The sequence below is a fragment of the Vicugna pacos genome, chromosome 23 (genome assembly GCF_048564905.1).
Source record: "Vicugna pacos chromosome 23, VicPac4, whole genome shotgun sequence".
In the NCBI taxonomy this organism is placed as follows: domain Eukaryota; kingdom Metazoa; phylum Chordata; class Mammalia; order Artiodactyla; family Camelidae; genus Vicugna; species Vicugna pacos.
The window spans coordinates 15,391,844-15,406,144 of NC_133009.1; the positions used below are offsets into that span (position 1 = coordinate 15,391,844).

The 14,301-nt window shown below is 35.8% G+C and overlaps 1 protein-coding gene across 2 annotated transcripts in view; it reads right to left on the reverse strand.

Annotated features, from left to right (window-relative positions):
• PLA2G4A (phospholipase A2 group IVA) overlaps positions 1–14,301 on the reverse strand; it is a 133,026-nt gene that overhangs the window by 25,919 nt on the left and 92,806 nt on the right. For both annotated transcript variants that reach the window (XM_006198776.4, XM_072948534.1), the window contains 4 exons: positions 8,120–8,342; positions 7,247–7,361; positions 1,923–2,060; positions 1,746–1,838 (listed from right to left, as the gene is read on the reverse strand). In XM_006198776.4, the coding sequence (XP_006198838.1) occupies positions 1,746–1,838; positions 1,923–2,060; positions 7,247–7,361; positions 8,120–8,342 (569 nt within the window). The remainder of the gene's footprint in view (positions 1–1,745; positions 1,839–1,922; positions 2,061–7,246; positions 7,362–8,119; positions 8,343–14,301) is intronic.

Below are 14,301 nucleotides of genomic sequence, written 5' to 3' on the forward strand. Positions count from 1 at the left end.
AAAATCTTTGGCTCTAGTGCAATCATAAGATCACTTCTCCATAACTTTTTAAGAACTACCCCAAAATATTAAGGACTACACAAAGTTACCGCACTTAATATAAATATCACATAACTAAAATCAATTCCTCCAGGAAGAATGGTAACACCCTTATCTTACAAATGATAATTTATAAGCCAACTTGTAGTGCATTAATTAACATTACAATCAATTGTATTATTTTTGCATACAAAACTTAATTAAATCAACTGTCATTGTCTGGAATAACTAAGGATGGCTTGTCAGAAAAATCCTACAGTAAATTTTTTACATGCAAGTATTCTTCAAATAAATTGTTGAAAAAGTCATTTATGTTGCTCTGTTAACTCTGTCCTCAAACGGACATGTGATACTTCATGGACAGACCAGAGGTGGGAGGAGGCAGTTAGCGTGCTGATAATCTGCAGGACTCTCCTCCCCAGCCCCAGCTGGGCTGGCCGCAGATCCAAATTCAGCATTCCCCTGCTCCTTTGCACTGCCAGTCCTAACAGCCATAACAAAATTTAGCGCTGATTACAATACAGATGGCAAGGCATTTGGGAGATACTGAATGTAGCTCTTGTTTGACTTGTTTTAAGTCAAATTTATTCAACAAAGAAAACATGTTTCTATGGCATTAATCTTATAACAGATGAGAACCACTGGTCCTCAGTTGACTCTGTCTACTTTTTCAAGTTTGGAAATATCATTTTTAATTTACCATAGGCCAGTGAGTTAGAGTTAAAGAAAATCATTCATATTAACTTATTAGATGTAATTTGAAACCCTTTTTTCATCTTTTTGGTATGAATTAGCTATAAGGAGTCAACAGAATTCAAGTGAGGTAGCATTTAAGACATAAATAAACTGACAAGCATGAATTTCTCTAAGTATAACTGTGTTCAACAGTTGATTAATCTAATGTTTAAAAGCTACCCTTACTGATAACAGCAGTACAGATCTTCCTCAACTTATGATGGGGTCATGTCCCAATAAACCCACTGTAAATTAAAAATATCATATATGCATTTAATATACATAACATCACAGCCTAGCCTAGCCTACCTTAAACATGCTCATGACACTTACATTAGCCTACAGCTGGGCAAAATCATCTAACACAAGCCTATTTTATAATAAAATGTTGGATATCTCTGTAACTTATTGAATGCTGTACTGAAAGTGAAAGACAGAATGGCTGCATGGTTGTAAGTGTATCGGCTGTTCACCCTCGTAATCGCCTGGCTGGCTGGGAGCGGCAGCTCACCCTACTGGGAGGGTATCATACCACATATGGCTAGCCTGGAAAAGATCAGAACTCAAAATGTGAAGTATGATTTCTACTGAGTAGTATCACTTTTGTACCACTGTGAAGTCGAAAAATCGTAAGTTAAACTATAGTAAGCCAGGGACCATGTGTATTGTCTAACACAAATAGTATGTTTAGATGTATAATAAATAACTAAAAAGAATGGTGATACCCTAGTAAAAATTATTCACAGGGATCAATAGCTTTTATGAATTTCACAGGCTCAATATCAGAATAATACTTAAGAGGTAATACACATATGACTTCTAGCAAATATTTAAATTGATTCAACTAAATTATTAATAATGTTAGAATAATTACAATCTTTATGATGAATTAATTTTCTCTTTATATATGTGTCAATAAAATTTATCAATATAGCATAATTATTATCAGTGTAAGTAAGTTTTTACAATACCTAGTTCTTCCTCCATTGTGGAACCTTTATTTTGTGAGCCAGAAACTCCCAAGACTCTGTTGAACAATATAGAAAAGGCACTGCCCCAGACACCTGAAATAAAGCAAAAACAGAGAAAAACTTAGAATGCATCAAGATTTAAAACAGATAAACTCGTGGCAGATTTTGATCACTTACCCATTAAGAAATGCAAGGGGTTTTCTTCATATTTCTTTACAACTGTTCCCATAAAAAATTTGCTTCCAAATAAGTCAGGAGCCATAAAAGTACCGTATTTAGCCATGCCGATCTCATATGGACTGAATTCAACCCAATCTGAAATTGTTAAAAAAAAATGCAATCCATTAATAGGAAACTACTACAGGGACGTACACAAAGATTACTTCAACATTACCATGATTATTGCCTTTCATTTATTTAAAATGTTTTTTAAAAATAACCAAATGCCTACTATGTATACGGCATTGTATAGAAGTTGGGGGGAAAAACTTATAGATGATTAGGATGAGAACACATAGTACCCCTTAATCTGCACAAACTGAACACCCTTTTGCATTTAAAAACTCATACATCTTAGAATTTCTAAAGAAGGGAAAACTTTAGGCTCAGTTAAAAAACTGCTGACTCAGATGTTTAAAATTCATGATGGAAATAGAAGAAATGAAACTCTTCTGATAATGCAAGCTGACTATGAAAATGGAAGAAAGTGCTTTCATCTTTCCATAATTTTGCTTATTAACCATTATTCCAACTCCCAAGACTACAAGGAGAGGGTTTTAAACTGTATGTCTTAAGAAATGCACGGGCATTGGGTCAGTAAAGTATATGTCCTAAGGGCAGAGGTCCTGCAGCCAGAGCCCTGGGTTCAAATCCCATTCCCGCTGCTTCCTAACTGTGCAACTTTGGGTAGACTGCTTGTGCTCTCTGTGTCTCAGTTCCTTCATCTGTAAAATCTGAATAAAATCAGTAGATAGTCTATAGAATTGTTGGGAGAATCTAATGAGTTAAGAAGTGTACAGAGCTGAGAAGAGGGCACATCACATTTCCATCACTCAGTAAATGGTAGCCACTCTTAATATTTCATGTATTCCTATGGCTGTAACTATGTCTAATCATTATCTGAACATACTCCACGGGGGAAGTCACTCTGATTATAAGACCCCACTGTGGGTATTAGGTAATATGTAGTTTAAGTATTTTTTTAAACTTTTAAATCTAAAATATTCTGAGTTCCAAAATATCTGTTCTTAAAGCTTTGGAAAAGGAATTGTCAACATATACGTATGTATGTATTATTTACTCAATAGTAGATAAGGATATTCTACTTTTGGGAAACAAGTTATAAAATCACAACTGTGATGAGAACACATTATAATTCATTTCATATCAAAGCCAAATGGCACATATATCCTTCCTGAGAGTGGTATGTTTTATAATGATTTATGTGGGGTTAGTGAGACATGACTAGCAATGAATCAGAGGCCACTGGGAAAATTTCTGTATCACCACGTGTAATTTCTTATCTCTGGATTTCACAGTCATGTGTAGAGAACTAAAGCATGATTTCCTGGTTCCTCCTCTAGGTTCTTCTTAATCTCTTCTTTATTAATGCTGTGGCTTGTGCACACAGTAATGAGAGACATTCTTAAGAGGTAAGATTTGCTCTCTAAATCTTACTGAAGAAATCACCGTGGTAGCTTGACTATGATTATTCCTCTGCTGTTGACTCATGCATTTCAAACTTGAACCTCTCTTCTGAGCTTCCATCTACTCATTTCCAACTTTCTGTTGCACAGTTACACTTGGATATGCTGTCATCACATCTGACTACACTTCCCTGGAAAGGAACTTACCACCTTTCCTTCAAGTCTACTTTACTTGTTTCTGTAAACCATGCTATTAAAAGCCCAGGGGAATTTTTTTAAACTGAAACCACTCCTATACCCACTTACATCACATCCATCCATTACACATTTCACGGGTAACCTTTAAGCTTTTCACATCCATCTTCTCCTCTATTTCCTTATCAGTATCTCCCTTGTTCCAGGACCTTATTTAAAAAACACAGTAACATCCAGTTCCTTTCCTTGCCAGTCTACCCATATGAATCACCAAAATACTTTTTTCAAAAACACTACCTGAATGATTTTCTTGCCCTACCCAGAAGCATTAACTATTTCCCGTGATCTTCATAACTGAATAAAAACATTTCTGCTTGGAATTCACATCTTTCTATAACTTGACACTAATGATTTCCCCAAATGTACTACCTACTCTTTACCAATTCATGCATGAGTCCAAGGCTAGTGTCTTTTTACTGCTCCTCAAAAACATACCTTTCGCTTCCCTTCTAAGCATTTTCTTATACTGTTTCACACAGAGATGACTTTTCACCTCTTCTTGATAGATTTGTCCAAGTTCAACTTGAATCCGAGCTCTAACACCCTCATGAGGTCTTTCTTACGACTATACTAAATCTCTGGTATCTTACACTTTAACAAATAATAATACTCTATGTGTATGGCTTATTAATTTTTCATGTTTTATTTTTCTTATTAATGGGATTGTAACTTTCTTGAGACAGAGATGTTTACTCCTATAGTGTCTGCTAAGGAATTTAACATGATGTCGAGTCTGTAAGTTGTGCTCAGTAAATGCAATTTACTGACCAGTGCAAGTTTTAAAAATGGAAGTTTGAAATCCTCTCAGCACTGTGTAGCATAGCGGAGGAGTCAAAAATATGTAACCATTTAAACAACTAACGTTTATTTGTTTAAATTCTTCAAAAGGGGTAAGTGTTTAAAACTATTCTAAGAGGGAAGAAAAACATTCTCTAGTATTGTTGAAGTAAAGTTAACAAAACTTCTGTAAGCTAAGATAACTTGGTTCTTTGACTTGTTATAATATATTTCAAATAATATTTTAACTTTTTTTCCTGAATATCCACTTTTAATCTAAGCAAATCTAATTGAAAGACATAAAGTTTAGACATATCTTCATTTGTGCTTGTGTGTGTGTGTGTGTGTGTGCAATAACTCAAGTTATTTGAACTTCCATAACATGCCCCTTTGAATGTCTTATCTGGGTACAAGATCCACATAAATGTTTGATGGTTTTGTCCAATTCTGTTGGAAGAAACAGCTTGAACCTCCTTATCCTAGAAGCTTAACAATGAAGGTTAATGGTGCTTCTCTCATCTCGGTAACAATATCGCAATCAGGCAGTTGGCCCAAATCAGACACATCCACATTGAAAGACTGCTAACTCAACATGAAACAGCCTTTTCTCACTCTAGGTGAATCCAAAATACTCACTTGCTGAAATATTATTTATTCTTTCATGATTTTAGTCAAATTTTCTCTTGAGAATAGCTATTGACTAAAAAGTTCAGAATAAAAAGAGGCACTGTGAAAATGCTGTAACAATCAAAACAGTAATAACAAAAACCATTGTATTTTTATGTCTCTTTATCATATTCAGTATTATTCATACCTCATGCAATTGTCTTAATAGCTCTGTAAGATAAAACAGATGTTTATTAATATTCTTCTTTTTAATAATCAGGAAAATAAGAATCAGAGAGACTACATGACCCATCCAAGGTATTTCAACTTAGAAGTAAGACACAGCTTCCAAAGTAGTCTAATGCTTTTTTAATTGTATTATAATGCTTCTGGGGTAAAAGATGAAGATGGCTTGTTTGGCTATGTACAGATCTGACTAGCATGCTAGTGGTATTTACCAGCCAATTTCCAAATATTCCAAGACCTCATAAGATAATAGCTATGGGAAAGCAAAAAAAAAAAAAAAAAAAAAAGCAAAGACAACAATAACATTTTTTAGCATAGCACTTATTTTTCTCACATGATAGAATCTTAACTCTCCCTATAAACTCTGTTACAGTCAAAATGTGGTTCCTTATTGCTGCTAAGTACACCGTGGTTATCCTAGACTCCTGCTGTGTGCCTTAACCCCCCCCATCAAGTAATTAAATTTGCCTTTCACATACAAATTCTTTTCATCTTTAAGATCCAGACCTCTGACTTTTCTTATGCAACTTTCATAGAACACTCCAAATTGTTAAGATTTACTCAAACTTGATTTGGGCCTGCACCTGCTTTAAGTACTTTACATACTTTATCTCATTTGTTTAGCAAAATACTATAAGAAGGGTCTCATCCTCATTTACCAGATGAGGAAACTGAGACTAAAAGATGTCATGTCACTTGGTCAAGGGATCAGTGCATAGTAACAAGCTGTTCTTTCTTGTGCCTTAACTTCTTTAATAACTATTGTAAATTTCCCATACAGATTATAAAGTCTTATAGAAAAAGGGCAATATACTGTGGAGGGAGGGGAGTTCATTCTTAGTGCCTGACATACTGTAATCTCCACAGTCAGTAATCAGAGAAGCCAATATTTTAATAAAATGAACAAAGTATTTCGATACAAATTCTCAGTTCTGCTAATTACTTTCTATGTGGCAATGTGCAAATCACTGAATCTTTCTGAGGTTTTGTGTTTTCTTCTGTGAAGCAGAGCTAAAAATACCTCCCTCCCTGGCTTGTAGCAAATATTCAATAAGATAATAAATATGATAAGTGCTTTCTGAACCATAAGCATGAGAAACATTTTAGTCAGGATAACTAACTGATAAAACATTTGCTGAATGAATGAATTCCAGGTGCACTGGTTTTTATAAACTACTCAAAATTCTTGCCTGAGAGCAGTCAGTTGAAGAAAAAGTGAGACTTGGTAAACTTTCCAAAGGATTCTAGATATAAATCTGTCAATTACATGCCATTTACAATGATTGTTTAAGCTCATGGTGTGACTAATGTCACTGAGATACTTTTCCTAAAAATACAAAGAACCCCACCAGCCACAGTCAGAAGTGCTACCCACACTGCAGACTGGGACTGGTAGAGGCCCCCTGGAAGTATGAAGCCACGTAATTTTAGAGCAGCCAACAAGAAGCAGAGCTACAGAAGAAACAAGGGTTTACATCTGAGATTTAACAAAATGAGGCATTTTGTTCACCAGCTGCTACAAGTATAGGCTAGTCCTTTTTAGTTGCTGAATTATCAAAATTAGAATAGTGCTTTAAATGATAAACATATACCATATTACTCCATTTAGTGAACAGATAGGCAGCAAGCAAAAAAATATGCATTTTCTAAAAGCCCCAGGCATACCATTCTGTTAAGAGTCCTTGAGAAATGGGTAATTAAAACTGAGTATTGGTCATATTCATGATTTACTGTTTATATCTTTTTCCGCACTAGTTTGCATGAAGATATAGTAGTAGCTAGTGTCACAGAATATTCTCTACATCCAGAAAATCATCTAGCATAACATATTCTTATATTTTCAAATGTTTTTGTTACAGAAATATATTAAAATCAGCAACTAAAATTGCTTATGACCTTCCTCTAAAGAAAACCATGAGAAATCACAGTTCAAAGATTCCAGGAAATGTTCTGAAAGAGGAAATTCCATACCTGCAAACATCAGTTCTGAAACATCGGGTTTGACATGGAGACAGGTGAAAAGTGGCAAAGGGCACTGTCCAATATTGACTTTTTCCTTCAAACTACTCAAGGTAGTGTTCATTCTCTGTCCACAGAAGAAAGAAAAGGCTTTACAAATGCAAACAGATACAGACAGAAAACAATGTAAAATAGTACTGCCAATCTGGACGCTGAAAGTTTTTATAATAGTCCTATTACTTCTAGAAATTTCTGAGTCCTGTGAAACAACAAAAAGTAAATAAGCTCTATGGAAGTGATTATCTCCACTCTAAAAGCAGCTGTAACTCTAGGGACGATGTCGACATTCAAACTCGAGATTTGGCAGCTACTGGAGCCCAGAAGGAATTTAGCCTCAGGACCCCTTGGCACAGACTCTGTCTTCCCTGCTTTATCTTCCGATAACATGTCACTCTGTGGTCACATGTTTAAGGGGTTTGTTCCATGTGATTCACTCTCTTTGCTGACTCCCTCCAGGCAACCTCCATTCTTCCTCTGCCATTTAAATATTACTTGTACTCATCTCCTTATCTAAAAAGATTGCCACTGGGCAGAATGAGCAGTTAAAGCTTAAAAGGTGTATTTTTTTCCCCAAAGAAAAAGAATCAAAAGTACTTCCCTACACATCAAAACCAATACACAGATAGAATAAATTTAAGCACCAATGTAGAATGCAATGCAGAAGAGTAATGTCTGGCAGGGAGTATGTACTCAGTGCACATTGTTCGTAGGGTAAGTTGAGTCAACTGACTTTTACAAAATGTACCATATTTTGCTTAATTTACAACATTAGGATATACATGGGCTTCTTGTATTAAAAGGATTGCAGACTGAGCCAGAGCTTACATTGTGAATTAGTGTTTCTCCTATTAACATCCCAAAGATATCAGTAAAGGTGACAGGTTGGCCAGAGCTTTTCTTCCTCCACAAAGACTCAACGTATCTTTTAATTTTATGTGGTGTGAGAAGTAAAAGAGGGTTGTGGCTGACATTTTTCATTAGCTCTTCATTGATCTCCTTTGGCCCTTTCTCCGGGAAATCAGGGTGAGAATATAAGGTTGACATGTACCTGAAAAGAAAACAAACGATAATCAGTAAAGATAAAGAGCATCACATAGTAAGTAGTCTCCAAAGAAAGCAGGAACTCTCAGTCGCCAGAAGAAGAAAGAACGGTAGAATTAGTTGGTTAACTAAGTTTTCCAATTGACGATATTAACCTCCTTAAGGAAAGCATGCATCAATCAGAAGGGAGCTAGTCTACAATGAAGTAAAGTAAAGGAGGGATCTGAGAGGAAACTGGATCCCCCCTGCGCAGCCCAGGGGAGAGTGTGCCCTCCTGGGCTTACTGTCCACTGTCTGCTCTCCAGGAGTAAGCATCCCTGTCAGACCGTCAGAGACTTATGGCACAACACACTGGAGTCACGGAAGTAAACTGAACTGTTGGATGTAAGACTAACCAAGCCATCTGATAACTTGACTTTCCATGATGACAGAAAATGTGCTGTCCAAACTATTTTGAGTGCCTAATTCTACTGACAAATGTGTGTGTGGGGGGGGGTTTTAATTTTTATTTATTTATTTATTTATTTATTTATTTATTTATTTATTTATTTATTTTTGTCCATTGGCCAACCAGACAGAATCCTAAATCTTACCAACTGTAGGTCTTGAAATTTCTGAGCATACTAATCTGATGGTGAAATCCTGGAGAGGAGTAGGTCTGGAGGTAAATGCTTTCTTGCGAAGATTCTTGACCACCAGCCATTGGCCACTTCTAGTGATGCTGGAAATCACTATGTGCCTTGGTATTTGACATTTAGACCATAAACATTAAGTTACGATTCTCTGAGGAACCAGTACCTAGTATTGTAGCTCTCATACTAAATTATTATTTATTAGTTTACTTATCTGTATCCCTTAATAAGTTGTGACCTCCTGCAGCAAAAACTTTGCTTATTCACCTTTTTTTGGACTCAGTGATTAGCAAATGCCTAGACCATGGCAAACAGTTTTTTGACTACTGAACTGAGAGCACAAAATAATGAAAGGAATACCCCACCACTCCATCCGAACAAAGAGAATACAGCACATATTTAAATCTCCTGTTTCCTTTTACATTTAAATCAAAATGCCACCAGAGTGCGTTATTTTCCCTTCATAAAGGAGGGAAAACTAACTCGTGTTGAGTCTGGTATGTTCTGGGCCTGTGATGGTTAATTGCTCATAAGCTGTTGTCTTGAAAACTTAACGATAGCTTTCAATTCTCCTATTTTAAAGACGAGGAGAGGATTGATTAATTTAAATAACATGTTCAGAGTCCCCCAATTAATAACAGAATAACTCGAATTTAAAATTTGTCCTCTCCCCAATAGGCTTCATTTTTTCAATCTTTAAAATAAGATTTCAGTTCTTAGAGAATAAACTATTCCCCCTACACATTAAATTAGCATTTCTGCCGATCTAGAGTTCTTTAGAGACAAACTGAGAATCATTATAACTTAACAAATGGAGAGTAATGACAGACCTAAAATGGAATACAAACGCTGCAAAAAAAAATTAAAAATGCTTAAAAGATTTTTGTTGTACAAACTAGATTCCTAACATTTCCCACAACATGTGATGAAGATAAATCAAATAAACTGACTCTGAATTCAAGCCTGGTATAATCTCACCAAATACTTTTTAGAAATACAGCTGAGATTGCTGGAGAGATACAGAATCCATCCATTCTTGTAGTTATTCCAAGGGCTGCCACATGTTTCATCTAGATGAACAAAGATCTGATTCTGGACCTTACTTTTCAATAAATGCACACATTGGTGTAATGATATTGGTTTACATTTAAGTATATGATAAAAAATAGGAAAATAAAACTTCCTTTTGAGTCTCTAAGTGATCAGTTCTGCAACTGTTCAGGATATGCTTTGTTCTTTATGAGAACATTAAGAAATTCTTTACTGGTCTTATTAACAAGAATAATTTCTAGCTCCACGGACCATTGGCTTGCCCTAACTTATTAAAAATGTGCCTTGTGTAACTGTGCATAGTTTGGCTTTTGCCTTGAATTCTAGAAAACTAAAACTCAAGCCTGTGTCTCACGCCTCCCAAAGCTGTAGGTTATAGCATGAATTTTTAACCTAGTTTCTAGTTTTATATATATATAAAACTTCTATCACTTCTGTCTTTTTTGTATGCAATCCAGTTTTACTTTTTTATAAAGATACATTAAATCCTTTCCTTAATGAAGCAGGATGAAAATAAGGAAAAGAATCAAACGAACAATGGAAGGGATAAATTTGGGACTTTGAGATTTGCAAATGTTAACCACTATATATAAAAATAGGTAAAAAAACAAATTTCTTCTATATAGCACAGGGAACTATATTCAGTATCTTGCAATGACATTTAATGAAAAAAAATATGAAAACAAATATATGTATATATGTGCATGACTGGGACATTATGCTGTACACCAGAAATTGACACATTGTAACTGACTAAACTTCATTAAAAAAAAAACAATGTCAGTTGAAATCAATTTAGCTACAGAATAATGTTCTGAAAGGTAAGTGGAAAGGAAATGATATGATCATTCTGCTATTGGAAGTTGTCATTTCTAACAGTTCAGCAGAATGATGTAATTACTCAAACCTCATTTATATTATTTTAAGACTTCCCTTCTCCATCTATGTTTACTTGTTCTTTAAATGAATCAATTTATGGTTCTAGGAAGTACCTCTGCCTCATGGATTGCCTCCAGCAAGATCTGGAGGCTCCTCTTTCCTCTTTCCTTCCTCCCAATGTTAGGCACTGGCTCTTGATCAAGAAAATCCTTCCTCTGAGGTCCAGGGATTGCTCAAAACCTAGGACTCTCTGCCACAGTTTCAGGCAGATCTTTTTAAGAGGTCAAAATGTATATGGAAGTCACCCCAATTCACTCTTTTTGTTTCATGTAGAATGGCTGCAGTCTGTTTCTGCTCTCTACAGTTTGAAGTAAACCCATTTACTTGGGGAATCTCTCTCTTTCTCTCTTTTCTCCCTTCTCATGAAGCAGTTGGCTTGGGTATACAAGCCCTGTGGAGAAACAGAAAGACCAAGAATACCTCAATCATTTGCACTGGGCTAATATTCTCTGCCTGTTCAGCATCTATAAGCCCATATGCCCCTTGAGATTAACAAGTAGGAGTTGGACAGACTTTTCATGACATCACTGTGGTGACATCCAAAACCTGGGTTTGGGTTTTGGTGATAGCTAAAGATGGACTAGCAGGCAATGACTAATTTTCTTTAAATGGCTTTCTTTTCTTTTCTTTTTTGTTTGTTTGTTTGTTTGTTTGGGTCTCATTGTGTATGGATGCAGAGCTGCCCTCATTTCTCTTTAGATGTTGAGGCCATACAAACACAGCAGTCAATATCCAATAGCCCATGACACTACAAATGAACGGCTGTGCCAAGGAAGGGAGCTGTGCTAAGCGAGCAAGAGAACACAGGATTACTGTCACTCGTTCACTCAGGCCAGTTCTCCCGGTTGGCTAAATACTTATATTGAATGAAATAACAACTATCATTCCAAAATAATTTCAGAAATAATTACCATAAAGGTCGCAGCAGTTACAAGAAAGGCTTTTGTCCTACATAAAACTCTCCTTTGTGATCACAGAAAACTTCATGGGAGGTCCAGGGCTTCTCCAGATAGTTCTATTATTACCTAATTTGTGCCAGGTCATGGTCATGTATCCGCAGAATACAAAAACTTACACAACACAGAGTGTAATTTGTTTTTCCAAGTCTTTCCGAATTCCTTCCTTTGAACTTTCTACCTTCTCACCTATACTTTTCAAGAGAAAACTGTTCACATGAATCATCCTGACCACTTTTTCTTCCATCTCAGGAAGTGCCTGTTCTCTCCACGGTTAACAGCTTCACTTGTGCTTTGTATCTTGCCCTGACCTGTCTCTGCCTGAATCTTTTTCTATCCATGATCCGTCCATTTCTTTATCTCCCATCTGTCCCTCTAGACGATTTCCTTCATCTCAGACTCCTATAAAAATGCTCAAATCTCTTATATTCTGAAAATAAAACAAAAGGAAAACAGTTCCTGGGTCCTCTATTCCCCTCCTTGAGATCATAGATGTCTCCTTCTAAGTCCACATTCCCACCTTGCTTCCTTCTGTCTTCTATGCAATCTTTTTTGTAATTTCAGGATCAGATGTACCTGTTACTTACTTTATCAAGTAATTCTTGCTAAAACCCACAAAAGATCTCCAAACCCAGTTCTCAGCTAAGCTTCTCACAGATTCCTCACTCTATTAAAATACCCATGACTTCGCACTCTCCACCTTGACCTCTGTATCTCATCCTTACTTCCCTGACAGCTACTTTTCATTGTCCATTAGGGTTTTCTTTCTTCTTTTTGGCCCACTAATTTTGGGGGATGTTTTGGAGTTCTATGAATTAAATTATTGACGGCAATAACCAAAGTGATAGAAGTTGGTGAAATTACCAAGGGAGGATGTGCAGATAAACAGAAAAGAGAGGTCCTGGAGGAAAACCCATTTTAAGGGGAAAAGTAGAGCAGAAAGCAATCCGAGAATGAGGAAGGGGGGAAAAAAAGGTGTGGTAGGAGTGATTTGAAAGAGAAACAACTCAATATGTAAAACATCCTCATCCTCCCTAACTCCCCTAAAAAGTTGAGGAGAATAAGAGCTTCAAATCACACCATTATATTTGGGAATTAGGTGGTCTCTGGGTAAATAAGGATTGTAAGAATTTTAGGAGTATGTGACCTTTAGGGAAATAGAATAAGAGAAGGCTAATCTTTGAGGAAATTAGACATTGAAGGATAGAGCAGAAAATTATGTATACATAAATAGGTGGCCTGTAACATGTAAATGATTGGCCTGTAACATTTAAAATTCTCTTAATTATATTCTGTAGAACCTGTTTTCAGAACCCTGACAGGGAATTTTAGATGTTGTCCCAAATCTATAACCAAAGCAATGACTGTAGCTCTAGTTAGGCTCAAGTATATACTGTTATATGCCCCCAGACAGTACAAGGCCTGGTCTTTCTTTATTAGACGAATTTAAGAAAGCAAGCTTCTTACAATGTATTAGTCAGTGATGGACCATAGGGGTCTAACAAATAGTGAATACAGATAAAGAAAGGCACCCTAGGAGTAATAACAAAATGCTTGAGTAGGCGAATTAATCTAAGGGTCCAAGTGCTTCTATCACATTCATATTACTCATTAAACAGGCAGGTGCCTGCTCTTTCCTCCGAGGGAAAGAGTAATGATGGACTACACCCTTCTTTCAAAACAGATACATCATTTTGAGGGTACATATAAAGAAGGTGGCAGCCTAGTTCTTAGTTTTTGTTTTTTTTAGCTGAAGAATCTGGTTCAAAATATTTAAGAAACTATAGATCTTTAAAATGTGAATCTCTATGGAGAATATATAGCTGTCCAAGAGAAGGTTGTGGTTTAGCTAGAAGAATCCAGAATGGAGGACTGAAATCCTGAGTCTGTGTGTTGGCTCTGCTAGTGATCATGGACCAATTAGTTGTCTTCTGAGTCAGATTTTTTTTTTACTTGAAAAATGAAGAAACTCATAGCCATCTCACAGAGTGAGGAGACACAGAAGTTTTAAAATATAGTCATATATAACATATATTATAATTATATAATACAGTATATCACATATTATAGACAATCATGTAATACTCATAAATTATAAATTATCATATATAATAAAATATTATAATAGATAAGTTTTACCATGGCTGAGTGACTAAAAAGCCTTATAAGCCAAAATCAGACATTCTGTAATAAGGTGATACTTCTATTTGAGAAATTTAACCAAGGACTAATATTTGATTTTCAACATGCTTACGTGAAAGAAGCACCAGAAAGTACACAGTATCTTCTCTGAAAATGTTCTATAAGTATATTGCTGAAAAGGCAATCTGCAGTGTACAAATATTATACATATAGATCGTTAAACTCTCTATCCAAATGTCGCTGAGCC